This window comes from Vidua macroura, chromosome 2, assembly GCF_024509145.1.
Source record: "Vidua macroura isolate BioBank_ID:100142 chromosome 2, ASM2450914v1, whole genome shotgun sequence".
NCBI lineage: Eukaryota > Metazoa > Chordata > Aves > Passeriformes > Viduidae > Vidua > Vidua macroura.
Genome location: NC_071572.1, coordinates 115,887,207 through 115,905,707, shown reverse-complemented (window position 1 = coordinate 115,905,707; position 18,501 = coordinate 115,887,207). Strand labels below are relative to the sequence as shown.

Here is an 18,501-nt window from a genome sequence, read left to right as displayed (position 1 = left end):
TTCTGGTTGTGTTTTTGGAGGCTGGGAGGCGGAGGTGTTTTACAAAGTATAACAATGATATTTCTGGAGGTTTGGCTCTCTTTTAGTTGCATCTGTTGAGCTGCAGTTCAGCTCCAGCAGCCCCAGCAGGAGCACATATTTCAGGAATATGTTCTCCGCCACTTCCCGTGACCTGCTAAATGGAATTGTAAACGGAGCGTGTCACGGCTCAGGAATCTCATTCATGGCCTTTTCTAACAAGGTGTGCAGAGAGCTCTTTAGCCCAGTCTTTGTAATAATCAAACAAGATGTGCCTGAGATGTGCAGTGACTTTCTTTAGGAAACATCTGGTTAAGTGTTGAAGCCTCAGCAGCCACAGCAGCAGGGCTTTCTTTTCTTTGCTCCTTGCTTCAGACCCACTGTCTGTCAGACCCAATTTCTTCCTTTTTCTTCCCATTTCTATAATGATTGGCAGGTGCCTCTTATGCAAGATCACAGGGATTACCATGGAGAAAAAAATCTTGGCAGTGTTTCTGAAGTGACCAGACTGGCTCAAATTAGTTGTGCTCCCAATTTTATCCTTCCAGTCACTCCCTCTCCTTCCTGGAGAGCGCTGTAGCAATTGGGGAAAGTCTCATTTCTTATGAAATTTGAAGTACTAAGCCAAGACAGGGGGAAGGCAGAAAGTTGAGGACGAGGAGTAAAAAGCAAGAGGTGGAGGAAGAGTTCAAGCAGAGCTTTGCACCAGATGGTGGTGATTGCTGGATGGAGAGAAAACAAAGCCTTTGGGCAGGTTACAAAGTCCTGTGGGGGCTGCCTGATGCTCTGTGGGGTCTTTCAGGCTCCTCCTGCTCCCTTGGGTTCCTGAATCTTCAGTCCAAAAGAGGGCTGGAAGCCTGATCCCTCTGCAGCCTTAGGTGAGGGAATTTCAGCCCAGGCACCTCGGTTCTGCTCTGGATGTGTGTGAGGTCTGTGAGACAAACATTTTCTGCTCAAGGATATTGATCTGCTCACTTAAATGCTTCAAATCCTTGGAGTGTAAGGTGCTTTCCATTAGTTCTGTCCCTCTGCAATGCCAGATGGAGCTGCTGGGTGTGCTTTTGGCAGTGAAGGCTGATTGCACCCTGGGCTGTAACAGTGGCAGTGCTGGATGTGGGTTTCCCTCTCCAGGGACACTTGAGGGAACACATCTGAGCACACAGGGCTCCCTATAACCATAGAACAGACAGAACTGAACCCACTGGGGCCACTAAACTGTTTGGAACAGGAGCCAGGAACAGAGGAGGAGGGGTGGAGAGCTGAGGTTGTGCAGCTGGAGGTGGGAAGACAGGGTTTTGCTGCTCCCAGCAGCTAAGGAGAGTCTGTAGAGAAGGTCACAGAATCGTAATTTTTTGGTGTTGGAAGGGACCTTGAAGATCATCCTGTTCCAACCCTTCCACTGGACCAGGTTGCTCCAAGCCCCATCCAGCCTGGCCTGGAGAACTTGAGCCAAGATGGCTCAAGAGGCAGTGGGCACAGCCTGTGTCAGGGGAAATTCCAGCTGGACAGAAGGGAGATTTCTCCCCATGAGGGTGGTGGTGAAACCCTGGAGCAGAAGCCAGAGGAGGGTGGGAATTCAGAACAAGCCACTGCTTTAAGGACTCTGCCTTCACATAGTGAGAGTTAATAATGGAAGTTTGTAACTTCTCCTTAGGAACCAAAGTGTTCCCACTGACAAACTCCAGCTGACACTTGTTCCTGGTGATCCTCAGTTTCTGGTTCTCTTGGGAGATGGAGTCATCTTTTATCCTCAGAGATGACTGAATAACTTGCTTGAAGAGAATGTTTGGTTTGTTTGGACAAGGTCCTATCGGGTAATCCCGAAATGAGGAATTGGCTGTCAATTTCCCCTTTGTATTTGCTGAATAAATGTTAGCTCTCCTCCTTTCTTCTCCAAGCTAATACTGATAAATGCCTACAGCAAATTGATTCCTGAAAATGCCAGAAAACAGTAGAGTGCAGACTCCTTAATAAACTCTTTGTTGGATCCAGGAGTGAATTAAAAACACGCTTGAGTGATGGTGGTGGTGCTCCAGCCTGACTCCAGCTCCTGGATTTGCTCCTGAGGTAGAGAGCAGTTGTTCAGGAATGCGTGGCCCTGATCCCTCAAAAAAAAACCCCACTGATTTGCTAAAGGCAGGTGCCTGAGCTGGTGGATATTTATGGACACAAGGATGGTATGCACTGCAGGGAGATCAAACACCTTTTGACCCTGTTGCATTTGCAAGTTGCAAAGTGTGGTTATATTGGATATCTCTGAACGTTGTCTGCACGTGAAACGTCCAGCAGGGAGATTTACGGTGTGGAGCTGGAGGAAGATTCCCACATTGGGTTTTGTTGGTGTGGTCAGATCCACGTGCTGCTGTTTTCCATCTGCTTGTGCGTGCCCTGCCCAGTGTGCTGCCAGATTTGTGGGAGGGCTCGGGCTCCTTCCAGTTTCCTCTCAGCAGAAATTCCATCCTCAAGCCAAGATGCCCTTCAGCAAGAAATTGCGTTAAAATATTAGATTTTCTCTAAAAGGCTTCTGTTTTTCAAAACTGGAGTTTTTCTGATTAAAAAAAAAAAAAAGAAGGTGGAGAGGAGGGGTAAGACAATGTTAAAAAGCTTCTTCCTGTTCTAGTTAAGATTTTTATTTAGTTATTTCATTATTTTAATGAATGAACAGGAGGTTCACTGTGCTCAGGAGACAGAGAATGGGGAGGGTCCTCCACAGGGACTGAAAGCCACGAATTCCCAGAGGCACTTTGGCTTGAATAAGAGCCTTCTTCCTGGTGGATGACTGGCAGCTCCAGAAACAAGAGGGTTGGCTTCCTCCTTCCCCTCTCTCCCCCTTTTTTCTTTTTTTTTTCAGTTTTTTTTCCCTTTTTTCCCCCTTTCCCCCCCCTTTTTTCCTTTTTTTTTTTTTTTTTTTTTTTTTTTTTTTTTTTTTTTTTTTTTTAAATAAAAATGTGCTGCAATTGCTCCACTCATCTGACTTCTGCACAAGTTTGGGTTGTTTCCTCTGCCCAGTCTCAGTGGTGGCTCCTTGTAGAGTTCACAGAACCACAGAATGGTTTGGGTTGGAAGAGACTTTAGGGATCATCTTCTTCCAACTCTTGCCACGGGCAGGGACACCTTCCACCTGACCACGTTGCTCCAAGCTGTTGATGTTCTCCAGTTCTGAGTCTTTTAAAGAAAATATCTTTTCTTGAGGAAGATCCATCTGCTCTGAGGTGGATCTCCTCAATTCCCAAGCACCCACAACCTCCTCCCTGTGTTTGAGGTGGAATCTTCAGGTGGAATCTTCAGGTGGAATCTTCAGGTGGAATCTTGAGGTGGGCTCTGCTGTGGTTTCAGCTGCTCTGGGAGAGCTTTGGGCACAGCGGGTTTGTCACGAGCCCGGTGCAATCCTCACACGTGGATGTGAATCCAGGAGGGAATATAAAATCCATCTGTTCCCATCTGAGCTGTGCTGGGGTGAACTGCAGCACGCTCCAGCAGTGGCTTTTGGGTTCCTTCACGGGAAAGCTCCTGAGGATGCACACGTTGGAAGGGACCCAGCTTCACCCACGTTGATGGAATGTGTGCTGTGAGCTCATCCCTGTGGGAATGGAGCCCTAATCCATCCAGCAGTGGCATTTCCTCAGCCCCATTCCCAGCTCAAAGCAGGTTTCTCTCTTTCCAGTTCCTCCTGAAGCTCTCTGGGTTCTGCGTGCCAGGGAGGATGCTGGAGGCGTGGGTTTGCTTAGGAAGGGTTCTGCTGCTTCATCCCCAGGCTGGAAGATGTGGGTGGATCTCAGGGGTGCTAATCCTGCTTGGGATGAGCTGACAGGACTCCAGCAAGCAGCACAGGATGGCATTTCAGGACTGCTGTCACCTGGGGTGACTCCAGCAGCTTCTCTGGAGCAAAATCCTTCCGCTCCGTTGGCTCCGTGGGCTGTCAGGCTGTCAGCTGGCCCTGGCCTTGCATTTTCCAGGCTTTCATGGAGCAGACCTTGAGCCAAGAGTGTTGTAGTGCCCCTGCTTCCCAGCTGGGTCCAAAGGAAGTGTGAGGGGGCAGCTGGAGCTCGTGGTGCAGCATTTCAGCAGCCCTGGGGACTGTATGTGGTAAAAATAAGGAATTTAATGCGGTCTCACATGTTGAACCCTCTGTTTTGCCTGCAGGCCTCAGGCAGGGTTTGGGACAGACTTCTGATAGAGCCAGCTTAATTATGTAATTTAAATCAATGTTAATTATAAATATATTGAATTTATTTATATATCCTATCACTATATAAATATTAATTATATTACTCTTAATATATAATATGAGGAATATTCATTACATGGTTGAGCTTGATGATCTTAGAGTTCTTTTCCAGCCTTTCTAATTCTATGATTAATAATCCTATTAAAATATTGAAACCTCAGGAAGAGGGGCACATGAAAATGCAGTGATAACCAGATCAATGCAGTCTCACCCTGGCCAGTCCTGATTTTTAAGATCTTAAGTGCTGAGTTCTGTTCTAAGTTCAAATCACACTCTGAATCCTGATACAGTGCTGATCTGCTTTTTGGGAGGAAAATGGGCAATTTAGATAGCCTGGATTTCCTGGCCAAAGGATTTCTTTAGTTCACAGGAATGGTACCATGCTGGGAGGTGTCTCCTGGCATATGTGTGATCATCTGGAGTGAAGCAGGTGAGAAATTCCTGTTCCTAATATAGAATTGAGAAAGTCCTTGTAGGAGGGGTTGGTGGGAGTGTGTGTATAGTTAAACCTCATAACATCTCCTACAGATCCTGCAATAAATAAAATAAACTTCCTGAGCCTCTCTGCTTTCCTGTGCCACTGCAGTAAATAATGCTTTGTCTGGACTGGGGAGTTGCAGCAAAAGAGACTGGCAGAGCCTTCAGTTAACCAAAACTAATCCCTAAATTGGAAAATCTGTCCCCTGTGATACGAATTTCAGTGCTGTTTTAAACAAGATTAAATCTTCAAGCACAGGGGTGGGTAAAATCCGTGAGCCAGCATCACAGATGAATCAAACACTGGCTTTGCTGCAGCAAATTCCTTAATTTGTGGAATGTTTTTTTTTTTTTCCACAAAACCCCCTAACCTGGAGCTGGTTTTGCTCCCACCTGGCATGGGGTAGGGATTGGGGATGTGCAAAAGTGGTGGAGAATGTGTGTGAAACAGCGATTTATATATTTATTTATTATTAAGGATTCTGTTACTTTAATGAGAATTTAAAAATCTGACAATCTACAACTTGGTAGAATGTCTCTGTCTTCATTAATTTCCTTTTTGGGCCCTTCTGATTGTGTCTGTTGATCACTGAATCAGAGAATGGTTGGAAGGGACCTTAAAGATCAAATATTCTGTGGTTTTTTTTTTCTGCAAGCCCACTGAGAAATGTGCCTGAACTCACTGAAGGATGCCTCGAGACAGAAGAATTTGCCTGGCTTTTCACAAAACCAGCAAGGCATGGCAAGGGCACCCTCAAGGACAGACCCAAAATAGCTTTTGGAGAGCTTGCCACAAGCTCTGCTGCTTGCATGTAAATAAGGGGGGGAGAAATTATGTTTATATATACAGGGGGGAAAGCTCAAAGGTTTTTAAATGTTTTCCTTGGCTTGTTTATCACATCAGTGTCATCCAGTGCATGAGTATCAGCAAAGCTCAGCCCAGAGTGACCTTCAGAGAGCTGGAGGGGTGGGATTTTTGTAGAAATGTTGGTCTTTGGCATAAAAGGTACCTAAAACCTCCCTTGCCTTGGAAAACCCCAAATATGTGTGGGAATATAACCCATGTTTAACTTATATGTGCAAGGAGCTGTTAGACCCAAATGGAGAGGGGGAGAGAAAATCCCAGCAAACAGTGGGGAAATTGAGGTTTGAGATGCTGGGGATGTGCAGACTGGAAGGCATCCAGAAGGAGGGGAATGGTTTGGGTTGGAAGGGACCATGGGCAGGGACCCCTTCCACCATCCCAGGCTGCTCCAAGCCCTGTCCTGCCTTTGGAACGGTTCCAGAGTTCCAGGGGCAGCCATGGCTTCTCTGGGCAAAAACTGGGTATCTTGATTTGGGTTATACAGCCAAGAATTTGGAATTTCTAGCAGAAAACATCATTTTTGGCACAGCAAAAATGAAATAATTCCATCCCTTTTTATTGCTTTATTTTGGCTTTTTTTTTCCTATGATGGAGGATAGAAGGAGGAGCTCTATCACAGGATTAGTATCCAGGGTGATGCAGAAGAAAAAATAGTCACAGTTAAAAATAATTATCAAAATAATTCACAGTTCAGTAGGTAACTCCAGCCCTTAGCATGGAAAGGGAGGCAAAAACTAGTATTTTTTTAATGTTTCTGTTGTCACTCTGCTGGTTACCTTCTTTTGCATCGTTAAAAGCCAGGAGAGTTCACCAGAGAAAAGAGCATTTTGCAAAAGGATCAATGCCTGCTCAGGGTCTGGAAGGGAATTATAGTGGTAGAGTTGCTTTTCCAGTCTTCATCCTTCCTTGCTCACTGTGGGAAGAGAGGATTTGTTGGAATATTTTCCGTGCAGAATTTATTTCAATGTTTTCCTTATTGAAATGAAAACACGTATGGGCTGTTTAAGGCCAAGGAGTAAAAACCAACCAGGAGCCCATGGAAATGGTGCTGGTGAGAGGCATTGATGTCCTTGTGGTTTGGGATTTTACCCATGGTATTGGAGCAGGGGCACTGAACAGATTTATTTGAGGGAATTCTTTTGTGTGTGTGCGTGTTGAGTAGAATTTGAAATGCTCCTGCACGCTGAATGTTGGTGCTGGTGTGGCCTGTTTGCAAAACACTTGAAATATGTGGTGGTGGTGGGAGGAATAAATGGTGGGGATGGGTGGTTTGGCTCTGCAGGATCTGAGCACCTCAGGGGAAGGAATAAGGAGTAGGAACATCCCTAATCCTCTGTGTAATCTTCACCGTGTGATAACTACTCAGTCATTTAGGCTAAGCCCAAGGGAGGGGAAGATGCACGAGAATGGAAAAGTTAATTAAACAATTGCCTCAAAAAAAAAAAAAAAATCTAAACAACCACCAGCAAAAAACCCTTCACCAAACAAAACCCCAGCTCCCTATCTGGAAAAGTGCCCTCTTCCCTGGCAGCTGGAGAAATGCTCTTCCAGCCCTCCATAAGATGAATGTACATAAATGAGCCCTCTGCCCAGACCTGGGGAAATTTGGAGAATCTGCCTTTGGAAATGCCTCTTTACTCCACTGAGTCTCCACAGCTGGGACCAAAGCGGATCCTGTTGACACCGACTTCTCTTTTCCTCCGCAGTGGGAGCGCCTCTGGTTCCTCATCCTCACCTCATCCTTCTTCCTCACCCTGGTCTGGTTTTACTTCTGGTGGGAAGTTCACAATGACTACAATGAAATCAACTGGTGAGTAGAGCTTCCCTTAGGAAATTTGGTTGCCGTCGTGCACCTGCTTGACACAGCTTTGGGTTCATCCGGATCCTTTGGATGGAACCGTAACGATGAGAAAGGGAAAATGGGGTGGGAAGTGGAACTCAAGGAGAGCTGCTTCTGCCTGATCTGTGTGTAGATGTAACATGGCCTCACGTCTCCACTTCGTGGCTGGGTTTTTGTTTGTTTATCTTGATGGTTGGCTGGATTTGAAAGTGACTGAGCGATTTGGCCGCAGCTATCCCACAAAATATCCATGGCAAAAATTCAGCCTGAAGCACATGGGTGTGGAAAATATTATACAAAGTTGGAAGGAGCTGAAAAGGAGCTTTGCAGTGGGATGTGCTGGAATTTAGGGTGTTGCCAGCTGCCTCCAGTGCTGGAAATTATTCTCCCTTTTATTATCGGCAGCATCTTAAAACATTTTGACAGCACCTTGGGCTGTGTTGTAACCAAACTGCTTTGACATCATCTCCTTGTCAAACATAAGATGTAAAGTGTGTTTTAAAATGCAGTGGGGAGCTGATCCCTTAAGTAAATCATCTGCTTTAGATGCTGGAGCTGTGTGAGGGAGGGTGTTTACCAACATGGTGATGTGAGCTGGCTCCTCCCAGGAAAAAAAAGGGTTTTTTCTCTTTGCTCACACCCACACTGTGAGAAGCGAAGCCATCACCATGGCTCTGGATTATTTGTAACAGCAGCATGATGAAAATGCCTTTTTTAAAGTGGTATTTTGGAACCCCCCTATTCTTCAGTTTGTACCCTCAGTAAAGGATGTGATTGCTCCAGTGTGTGTCTGAGCTCAAAGTTGTGAAAGGGCTAAAAACATTCCTTCAGAAATGAAGGAAAGCCCTGGGAATGCTGGGAGTGGTCACTGCAGCTGCAGCGCTTCCAGGACTTGGGTCCCCAAATATTCTTGCAGGAATGGGGGGGAGATGTGCAGGTCTGCTCTGGATGCAAGAGGCATTTGGGATTTAAGACAGATGTCACCTGCAGCCCAAAGCCCTGTCCCTGCCATGCAACCCAGGGTGCTGGAAGCAGCTCAGGTCTGGAGGAGGTCTCTGGGTGGAAAGCAGCATTTCAGGCCATTCAGTGCTGAAAATGGGTCAGTGCTCTGTGTGTGCTGTAACCCCAGTCAGATCCCTGCTCCACACACCACCAGAGGTCGAGCAGGGTTTCTGGAAAACAGCTGTGGAAAGGCTGGGTAGGAGGAGCAGGGCACAGGGTGAGGATTTAATTACAGCCATGCCCGTTCCAGGCAAGGGGGAGAAATAATTTCCATTGGGTCCGTGCAGGCTGAGCCTGGCCCTCTTCCCTTCCAGCACAGCTGCATGGGCTCTGTGAAAACAGAGCAGATTTGGGCCAGGCAGGGTGTGAAGGAGTTGAAAGCATCATTTTACTCCCAGCAGAGCTGTGAACCTGTTGCTGTTGAGGCGCAGTGAGGTCCTGGTGTTTAGAAACATCACCTTTGCTGTTCCTCTGTCGTCGTCACTTCTGGGTCATGCTTTTGGACAAGGTTTCTTTGCTGCTTGCTCCTGCTGCCTTCCTCTCTGCTCCACTGATTTGTTGGCAAGCTGGGAGCTCCCCCAGAGGAGAGGAAAGGCTCTTTGGGGCATGGCACACCGAGCTGCTGCCAGGGCCTTCCAGAGGAGCTGGGAGAAGGAGTGGCTGTGATATTGCTGTGAGGAGCTGCTGAGCTTCCTCCTGCCCTCCAGAGCTCATCCCTGGCAGCTCTCCTAGCTCCTGTCACCTTCAGCCTGTCCCACCAGCTGGAGAGGGGCTGGAGGTGTCTGTCCAAGCAGCCCATTGCCAGCAGCAGGACTGGAGGAACACTTCCCCCCCTCTCTGGGACTTGTTCCAGCTCTGCACCATCCTCTAGGAGGAGATTTTTCAACCCAAACCTCTGAGGGCCTTGACTCTCTGCCATCCTTGAGGAGGTTTTTCATCTCTTTACCTGTGTGTCAGGCAGCTTGGGCAGCAGTTAGGTCGTTTCAACTTGTAAGGACCAAAGGGCTGCTCTGGGATTGAAATGGGTTTTAGAAGGACAAGGCAAAATTGCCTTGCAAAGCCCAGCATGTATTACTTCAGGCTTTTAACATTGAGGTCCTTGTTAGTGAAGGTGCTTTGTGCCTCTTAAGTTTTTTGGGTGGTTTTTTTTTTTTGTTTTGTTTTGTTTTTTAATTTATTGCTTTTGGCATTTCCCTATTTGGTGTCTACACTTGATTGCATTACACTGCACTGTCTGAGGTTTGTGCTGCACCAGAAGGCTTCACTCTAGCTCAGACAGGCTGTGGGGGATGCTCTAATTTGTGAACCTGCCCGTGTTCCCCCCGGAGCAGGACCATAAATGCAAGTCTGTGTAGCAAATGTTTTCCTCCTTGGGTCTGGAGAAAGCTCAGCTGCTTCGTAGCCACCACGGACCCAGCATTTTACAACAATCATTTGCACATCAAGTGAAGGCCTGGTGCTCTCAGAGGGGCACGGAAGGGACATCAGAGCAAAAACTTGAATGGACTGAGAGCTAAGGAAGCTCTGGGTGGTGGCATCAGCAAAGACTTCAGAGGAGCCCTCTTTCCTTTCTTCCCTCTTTTTTCCTGACAGCACGTCTGAGTCCCTGCAGGTCCCTGGTTTTGTGCTCTGTGACTCCCTGAGCAGAACCTGGACTTGGGCCATGCCTGTTGAGCCCAAGGATTTGCTTTCCAGATCTCACAGGGGAGCTTTACTCCTGGACAGAATTAGAATCAGAGAACATCCTGAATTATATCATGGAGTCCAGCTCTGTCCTGGCTCTGCACTGGACAGCCCCAGAAATCACCCCAGACTTTGTCTAAACAAACCAGAGGTTCTGGCTGATGAATGATGCTGGATTTGAGTGCTGGGGAGGAGATTGAGTCTTTGACCTGCATTTATATAATGCAGCATTTCTGTTTGTTGTGCACGAAAAAAAGGCACCAAGAGGCAAAAAATGAAGAAAAAATAACCCAGCCAGTTCCTTGAATGAGCTGATTCCACCTCAGAACCATCCTGTCCTTGTTGTGCCAAAGGGTTTGCACGGAGATAATGTCAACCCTAATCCAAGCCACTTCAGGGATTTTGGGTTTTTTTCCCTAAAAATCCAGAGGAAGAATTTGAATCCAGGTCAGGTCTGAACTGTCAGAAGTTGCAGGAAGGGTTCTGGGGTTTCTCTGCTTCTCTCTATCCAGTTAATTTCCATAAGGGATTAAAGCACTCGGTTGTCACTTGTGCTTTTTGCTGCCTATCTCTTTTTTTGGAAAGATCTGTTTTCTAAAGTCTTGTCTAACCCCAGTGGAGCTGTTCTGGTGTTGAATCCCTTCTTAATCTGTCCTTCCCACTTCTCCTCCAGGTTTTTATATAACCGAATGGGATATTGGAGTGACTGGTCCATTCCAATCCTTGTAACAACTGCTGCTGGCTTTACCTACATTACAATGTTACTGGTGAGTAGACTGAAATCCCATTTCTTAGAGCTTTGTGTGCTGGCTTTAAAAAGGCCACAAGCTTCTCAAGCCATCCACAAGCTGAGGAGTTTTCTCTCAGAAGTGATTCCTCTCTCCTTCTCTTTCTCTTAGCCTGAAGTTGCATAAAATTAAAATTGAGAAATTGATGGTCTTTGACCTCAGATGCTCAAGAGTAAAAGACAGGTACCCTCAGAGGAGGAATACAGTTTTGTTTCCCATGGTGTGGCCCAGTTTGGGCACAAGTGGCAGTTTGTTTCCCTTCGTCCCAGGGTGCTGGGACCTTCAGGGTGGTGTCCATGCAGGTGGCCACAGAATTCACAGGCACTGCTTCCTGCAGCCCCAGGAGATGTGGGCCAGAATCTGAACTCCCTGCCCTTGGAGGGCAAAGCTTTTTTCCTCCACATCCTTGGCTTTGGAGAGGATCTGCTGGCCCACCCTGCCTCCAGTCCTGCTGGCTCGTGTGGTTGTCCCCTCGGTTGGTGACGTGTCCCTGCGTGCTCCAGGCACTTCAGGGTGGGGATGTGCCTCTGTCTGACTCTCTGTTTGTCCCTCCCAGATCCTGGCACTGTGTCACATAGCTGTGGGACAGCAGATGAACCTGCACTGGCTGCACAAGGTAAATCCCAGCTCCAAGGGGAGCAGGATCTCGGGAATGCTGGAGCCTGAGGAGCAGGCAGGGGGTGGCACTTGCTGTCACTGTGTCCTTGGGAAGAGCATGAAATGCCTGTGGTGCACGTGTGGCCTCATGAACTGCTCAGGAGAGTCCATCAAAGCCTGGGGGCAGAGAATTTGTTGAAATGCTTTTGGCCCTTGCTGATAGAGAGGCCAGCTGTGGAGATGGAGAAACACCAGTGCTTAGAGCAGCCTGATTCAGTCCCAGCTCAGGTGCTCCAGGACCCTCCCTGGGGCTCCTTTGTGTGCTGAACCCAGCCCTGGAGAGGGGCTGAGCAGAGGTGAAGCTCTTCAGAGTGTGCTTGGAGGGACCAGCTGGGGAGGCCTTGGGAGAAGAAGATGTAGGTGTTGAAGCTGAGGGTGTGCAGGGTGAGGTTTGCTGGGCCCAAGGAGATCTGTGTGTAAAGCAGCTTGAGAAACACTGCTGTGAAACACAAGAAAAGATATTTGGAGCACAGAAAGGGAGGGGAAGGGTGTGCAGGGAGAGAAAACGGGTTGGCAGGATCCCATTGTAGCTGGCAGTCTGCTAACTGGAAATGAAGGGAGCAGTCCTGAATCTGCCAATGCCCAGCTCCTCCTGAAATCCTGCACATGATGAGGTCTTGTAGGATCAGAGCCTGAGCACCTCCCAGGACAGGGACAGCAGACCCTTCCCCACCCTGCCTTCTTCTTTTCCTTTTTTTCTTTTCCTTAGAGATGGTAGAAATTCTGCTTCCCCAGGGGAAGAGGATGCAATCAGAGAGGGGGCAGGGACTGTCTGACTGCTGCTGCAAAATGAATTATCAATTCTTGAGTCTGACATATGTTTCTTCATCAGGGAAGATGGTATTTTTCAGACACAATGGTGGGCTTAGATGAGTAAGCCCAGAAGAGGGATGTGTTGGTGATCAGTTCTACCCTCTGGACTCCCACCCTTCCTCCCCTTCTTCCAAAGAAGCCCCCTTTTATTCACAGCTCAGATGTGTGGCTCTGTCTCTTCCCTTCCCCACACCTCCCTCAGCTTCCTAAGGAGGTTGAGACACAAGGCTGGAATAAGTTAATATTTTTCTCAGAACTATACTGAATTAAGTTCAAATATAGATTAAAGTGTGTGGGAAAGGCTGGCATGGGCAAACCACACAACTCCTTCCAATTTTCTCCTGAAATTCTGTGCAGAGGGTTGTAAGCCAAGTCAAAGATGAGTGTGAGGGGAGGAGGAGAAGCAATAAATTGGAGCTGATGGGAGGAGTGGAGATTTGTGTCCTGACACCTCTGCGCCACCCAGGATGGCCACACCAAGGGGAATTAGGGCTCTAGAAAAGGAAATCCTCTTGACATGTACCAAAGTGATTCTGGAAACGTTGGCAATGTGGGATTTGATTTGCTGGTCTGAGGTATTAGACCTGAAGTTGGCCTGGAGGAGCCCTGTGCACCTGACGTGATCCGTTCATTTCTGGGGATCAGTTTTCTGCCAAGTCTCCCCTGCAGATTTTGGATCTGCAGCAGCATCCTTTGGCTCTGGCAGAACAGAGGCTGAACACCAGGCACAGGCAGAGAGTGGGGAATTATTTTTAGACAGACAGCCCAGCTTTTCAGTCTTTGCAGCTGGAGTTATTTCCGTGGCACTTTTGGATGGTTTGAACTCTTTACCTTCACCACGGAGGTCACGTTTTCTTTTTGACTGCTTTGCTCAGAGCTCAGGGTGCTTCCACGTGAGAGGGAGGCTGGGGGAGATCCTGGTGGGCTGAGGTCTGTCACCTCCATGCCACCACTGTCCCATCCAGAGTCCCTTTCCCAGCCCCAGCATCCCTGCTAACATGACAGCACATGAGCCCAACCTCCTTCCCCGTGAGTCTTTTTTCAGACCTTTTATTACATGCAAAGGCTTTCTCTCTCCATTTCCCAATCTATAATATATATCCCAACCTAATTTTTGTAATAACCACAGTCCCCAGCCTGTAAGTACCCTCTGGTTTCTTGCAGATTGGCCTGGTGACAACCTTGATAACTACTGTGGTGACCATGTCATCGATAGCACAGCTTTGGGATGACGAGTGGGAGATGGTATTTATTTCACTGCAGGTAAGTTGTCTGCAAGGATGCTTCCCTGGGGGAGGAAAGGGGCCAGTGAAACTGAATTCCATGGGATTTAGGTATTTCTGTAGGGTGAAACTCTGTCTTGATGGTTGTCACACCCCAAATTGAAATCTTGGCAATGAGAAAATTGTTTTAAGGAAGACTTGCAGTGTCTTGCAGAGCTAGAGAAGTATGAAAGCAAAATACCTACAAACTTAATTTCCTACAGACCTGCTCTCTGTTCCTTTTTCCCCCTCTTCCTCAAAAAAAGAAGTCCAAAAGAAGTTGCCCATTTTGCTTAAGAGGTGACTGCTGAGGTGTATTTGGGGATATGCAAATACAGGGGGTGGAAATGGCATTCACACAAGTGACTACCATTGCTCAGAAGTGCTTTATTTTATTGGGGCATTTTTAAGATTTAGGCAGGGAATTGGAGAGCAGACACACGACTCGGATGATACATCTCCAACTTTGTGTCATGGTGCTGCACCCTGCTGATACAGTCCAGTGTGTTCAGAGAATTCCAGAAGAGTTCGAGTGGGAAGGGACCTTAAACTCCATCCAGTGCCACCCCTGCCATGGGCAGGGACACCTTCCACTGTCCCAGGCTGCTCCAAACCCTGTCCAGCCTGACCTTGGGCACTGCCAGGGATCCAGGGGCAGCCACAGCTGCTCTGGGCACCCTGTGCCAGGGCCTGCCCACCCTCATCCTGATTTTTTTTTTCCTTGTATTTAGTCTGAACCTAGACTATTCCAGATTAAAACCATTCTCTCGTGTCCTACTGCATCTGACCCTAGTAAAGTCTGTCCACATTTTTTTTACAGACCCCCTTTAAGTCCTAAAAAGCCACAATAAGTTGTCCCTGGAGCCTTTTCCAGGTCAGTGCCCCCAGCTCTTCCCTCTTGCTCCAGAGCAGAGGGACTCCAGCCCTTGCAGCAGCTCTGTGGCCTCCTCTGGACTCCCTCCAGCAGCCCTTTTCCCAAATATCTGTGTTACTGGGGGAGAAATTCCCCTAAAAGGGGGTTAGAGCTTTCCTCCTTTCCCTCCAGAGCAGCCTAAAAGCCAGAGACAGCAGCAAGATTTGGAAGAAGCAGTGGCCACAACAGAACCTGCAAAACCAACGAATTTCCGAGGTGCTGGGGTGTTTTTAATCACATTTTCCTCTCCTCTTCTTGTGCCCTGCAGGCCACAGCCCCTTTCTTGCATATAGGAGCCCTGGCAGCTGTCACAGCACTGTCGTGGTTGGTGGCAGGGCAGTTTGCACGGACAGAGAAAGCCAGTGAGTACCTCCTGTGTCCCTGCAGGCTGGGGAGTGGCTGCTCCTCTTGGCTCGCATTTCCCCCTTGTTTCTCTTTTTTTCCCCCTTGTTTCTCTTTTTTTCCCCCTTGTTTCTCTTTTTTTCCCCCCTTGTTTCTCTTTTTCCCCCCTTGTTTCTCTTTTTTTCCCCCCTTATTTCTCTTTTCCCCATTTATTTCTATTTCCCCCCTTTGTTTCTTCCCCCCCTTGTTTCTTTTTTCCCCCTTGTTTCTTTTTTCCCCCCTTATTTCTCTTTTTTCCCCCCTTATTTCTCTTTTTCCCCCCCTTATTTCTCTTTTCCCCCTTTATTTCTTCCCCCCCTTGTTTCTCTTTTTCCCCCTTTTTTCTCTTTCTCCCCCCTTGTTTCTCTCTTTCCTCTCCTTGTTTCTCTTTTACCCTCCCTTGTTTCTCTCTTTTCCCCCCCTTGTTTCTCTTTTTTCTTTTTCATTTTTTTTTTTAATTTTTATTTTTTAATAAGCCAGGAAAGAGCTTCTCTCTTTTTGTTCCTGGATTGTTTTGTTTGTTTTTAAGAAAAGACAGTGGTATCTCTTGATCTTAAGATTATTTCAGACTCATTTGACTTATGGAATTTATCTTACCTGGAAGACTTTACAGGCTTTTTGGTGCAGACATGGTGGTGTTAGAAACAGAAGAAAAAAATCCAAAATATCTGTGAGAACCTATAGTCACTTTTAATGGAAAATAGGATTCCAATCTTTTGGAAACATCAGGAGCAGCTGCAGGCCTTGCTGCAAGCCTGTTCTTGCCATTTCTTTGTGGCATTTCAGCCTTTTTTTTTTTTTTCTGAGCAATTTCTTATGTCTTTTTTTTTTTTTTTTCTGGTTAAACTGAATTTTCAGAGCCTGGTGGGTGTGTGGGTGCTCCTGGGTGAGCAGGACCTGGCTCAGGATCACATTCTGTGTCTGCCTGGAGGTTTGGGTGCTGGTGACACCTTTTAGGTGCAGGACACAGCATGAGGTCCCTTAGCAAGGTGCCACTGAGTTCCTGGAGTGCTCCCTGGGTGACTGACATCTCTGCCAGGGAGGAGGAAAAAAATCCCTGGCAGGGTTCCTAAAGTCACCTTCTGCCTTGTGGGAACATGTGTGAAGGAGCCCATTGGATGCTGGAAGCAAAAAGGAGCCTGTTTATGAGTGAAACCAGATCAGCTGTGGCCAGGAGCAGAGCTGGGCCTAAAAATAAAAAAAAACCACTACCTTCTCTATCTGGCATCCATTGCAAATATTTGTTTTAAGGGGTTTGGTTTTAGGGTTTTATTTGAGGGTTGTTTTTTTTTGGGTGGTTTTTGTTGTTCGTTTTTTTTTTTTGTTTTGGTTTTTTTTGGAGGTTATCCCTTGAGTTCCAAAGCCTTAATGAGTCTGCAAAATAAATAATAATTCAAAACATTTTCAAAATCGAGTTTTCTGCTGTAATATCTGTGATTTCAAGTGGCTCCAGATATCTTAGGAGTTCAAAGGTGCCTGTTGTTTTTTTATAAGGATCTGTGGGGCACAGGGGTGGTTCTGTTGCTCTGTCAGCACCTTCCAGAGATTCCCAGGGAGTCTGGGCTTGGTGGGAAGTCCCTGATGGAATTTGGGTGCCATGGGAGGCAGTACTGCTCATCTGGCCCCAAGCCCTGCAGCTCTGTCACAGCCCAGGGATTTATTTTAAACATCTCCAGCTTGCTCAGTAAAACATTTTTGCATTTTTTCTGGTGCAGATCTCAAGGCAGAAGCAGCTGAAGTGGCTTTGCCCTGGCTGAAGTGGGTGGTGCTGGTGAACCACCAAGTTAAACTTTAAAATGCACTGATGTGGTGCCATTGCTTATTTTTGGCTATGTGTGCCTGGTGAATTATTTCTCCTGTCAGGCAGGGCAAAATTTGGTGCTGTCCCACCCGAAGGGTGGAAATGCCAACAACGTTTTGAGCTACATTCCTGGGGGTTTAAGCAATTCACTTGACTTATTGTTTCCCCAATACAAAATGAAGTGAAAACCACTTTCAGGACCTGATTTTTTTTTTTTTTTATGTTTTTCCCTAAACACAGAGCTCTGCTCTCTCGCTGGAGGCACTGACAGGAGATCAGTCTCTCCTCTGGAGGAAGACAGAGCCTTGCCTTTGCTCCTGTGATGTGAGGAGGTCAGGGCCAGCCTTTTCAGCATCTCTTTGTGTCTCTCTCTCCATCCCAGCCTCGCAGATGCTGATGTTCACTGCGTACCTGGCGGTTGTAGTTGCACTTTACCTCGTCCCCCTGGCCATCTCCTCCCCCTGCATCATGGAGAAGAAGGCCCTGGCACCCAAGCCAGCCATCCTGGGGCACCGTGGGGCACCCATGGTGAGTAGTGACCCTGTGGCTGCTGGAGCTGGCAGTCTCCAGGGAACGGGGACAACAAATGCAGTTTGGAGGCTCTCCTTCTGCCTGGGATTGCTGTGGAAATGAAGCAGGGCTGGAGCCCAGAGTCAAGTGACACCCCAGGTGTTTGAGGTACAAACAGAAGGGCAGTTCAGGCTGGTTTGTGCTACTTGTGGCTGCTGGTTTTCTTAGAATTGTGGAATCCTTCCCTTCATCTTCTCTTAGGTACCCAAACATTGCCACCATCTGTTTGGGGTGGCTTTTTTTTTCCTTCAGGCTTCTGAAGAGCTTTGGTTTGTGCTGCTTGTGCAGGTGAAATCAAGAAGCACTTGCTTTGCTACACAGCTTCTTTACATATTCAAAATAAGAGCAGTTAACCTGGCTGCTGGCCTGATGGATAGCAGCAAACCCTCACAATGAACATCCTCTGCCAGAACAGGAGAAGGGCTTGTCTGGGAAATAAATCTGTGTCAGGTCAGGTCCTCTTTCATTAAATCAAGCTTCAGCTTTCTTGTGTGGGCAGTACAATAATGAGGTCTCATCTCCTGCATCTAGTTATTAAATCCCTAATGGCTTTTGCTTATGAGTTTATCCTTTTGTCCATTGTAGGGTTGGTGTTTTTTTTTTTTTCCTGGTTTGTTTTGTGCTGTTTCACTTCCTTTCAGTCAGGTTGAGGAGTTTACTGAAAATTTGGGTCGCAGAATCCCAGAATGGTTTGGGTGGGAAGGGACCTTGAAGACCATGGAGTTGTGAGCCCCTGCCATGGGCAGGGTTAGTTGTGGATGCTCTCTAAAATACAGGGATTAAAGACACGCTTTATTTTATGTTTTAAACAGAACTCTTAGTGCCTTGGCATGATGGGACACTAATGCTGAACTCCAATGGCCTGGCAGATCCCACACAGGGAACTTCCAAAGGACATAGCTTTACACAAAAGAAAATTCCATTTCTTAGGTACCACTTCAATCCTGCCTTGTGGGGTTTGTTGGTCCAGTTCGTGGCTCACAAGGAGATTAATGCTGGAGAGATAAAGAGGAAAAAAAAATAATAAAAAATAAATGAAAATGATGGCCATATTTCCAAAAGGGCAAGAAAATACCCTTAAATCTTTTGTGATGAAACAAAAGATCAGATCCTTTAGTGCTTAATCATAGAATCCCAGAATGGTTTGGGCTGAAAGGGACCTTCAAAACCACCTTGTTCCAACCCCTTGCCAAGGCCAGGCAC

General features: G+C 47.1%; 1 protein-coding gene across 5 annotated transcripts in view; it reads left to right on the top strand.

The window, feature by feature from the left end:
- The window catches only part of GDPD5 (glycerophosphodiester phosphodiesterase domain containing 5), a 104,424-nt gene that overhangs the window by 67,534 nt on the left and 18,389 nt on the right, over positions 1–18,501 (top strand). For all 5 annotated transcript variants that reach the window (XM_053971497.1, XM_053971496.1, XM_053971494.1 and 2 more), the window contains 6 exons: positions 7,295–7,398; positions 10,787–10,880; positions 11,458–11,517; positions 13,536–13,634; positions 14,815–14,908; positions 17,111–17,256. In XM_053971497.1, the coding sequence (XP_053827472.1) occupies positions 10,803–10,880; positions 11,458–11,517; positions 13,536–13,634; positions 14,815–14,908; positions 17,111–17,256 (477 nt within the window). In that variant the 5' untranslated portion in view covers positions 7,295–7,398; positions 10,787–10,802. The remainder of the gene's footprint in view (positions 1–7,294; positions 7,399–10,786; positions 10,881–11,457; positions 11,518–13,535; positions 13,635–14,814; positions 14,909–17,110; positions 17,257–18,501) is intronic.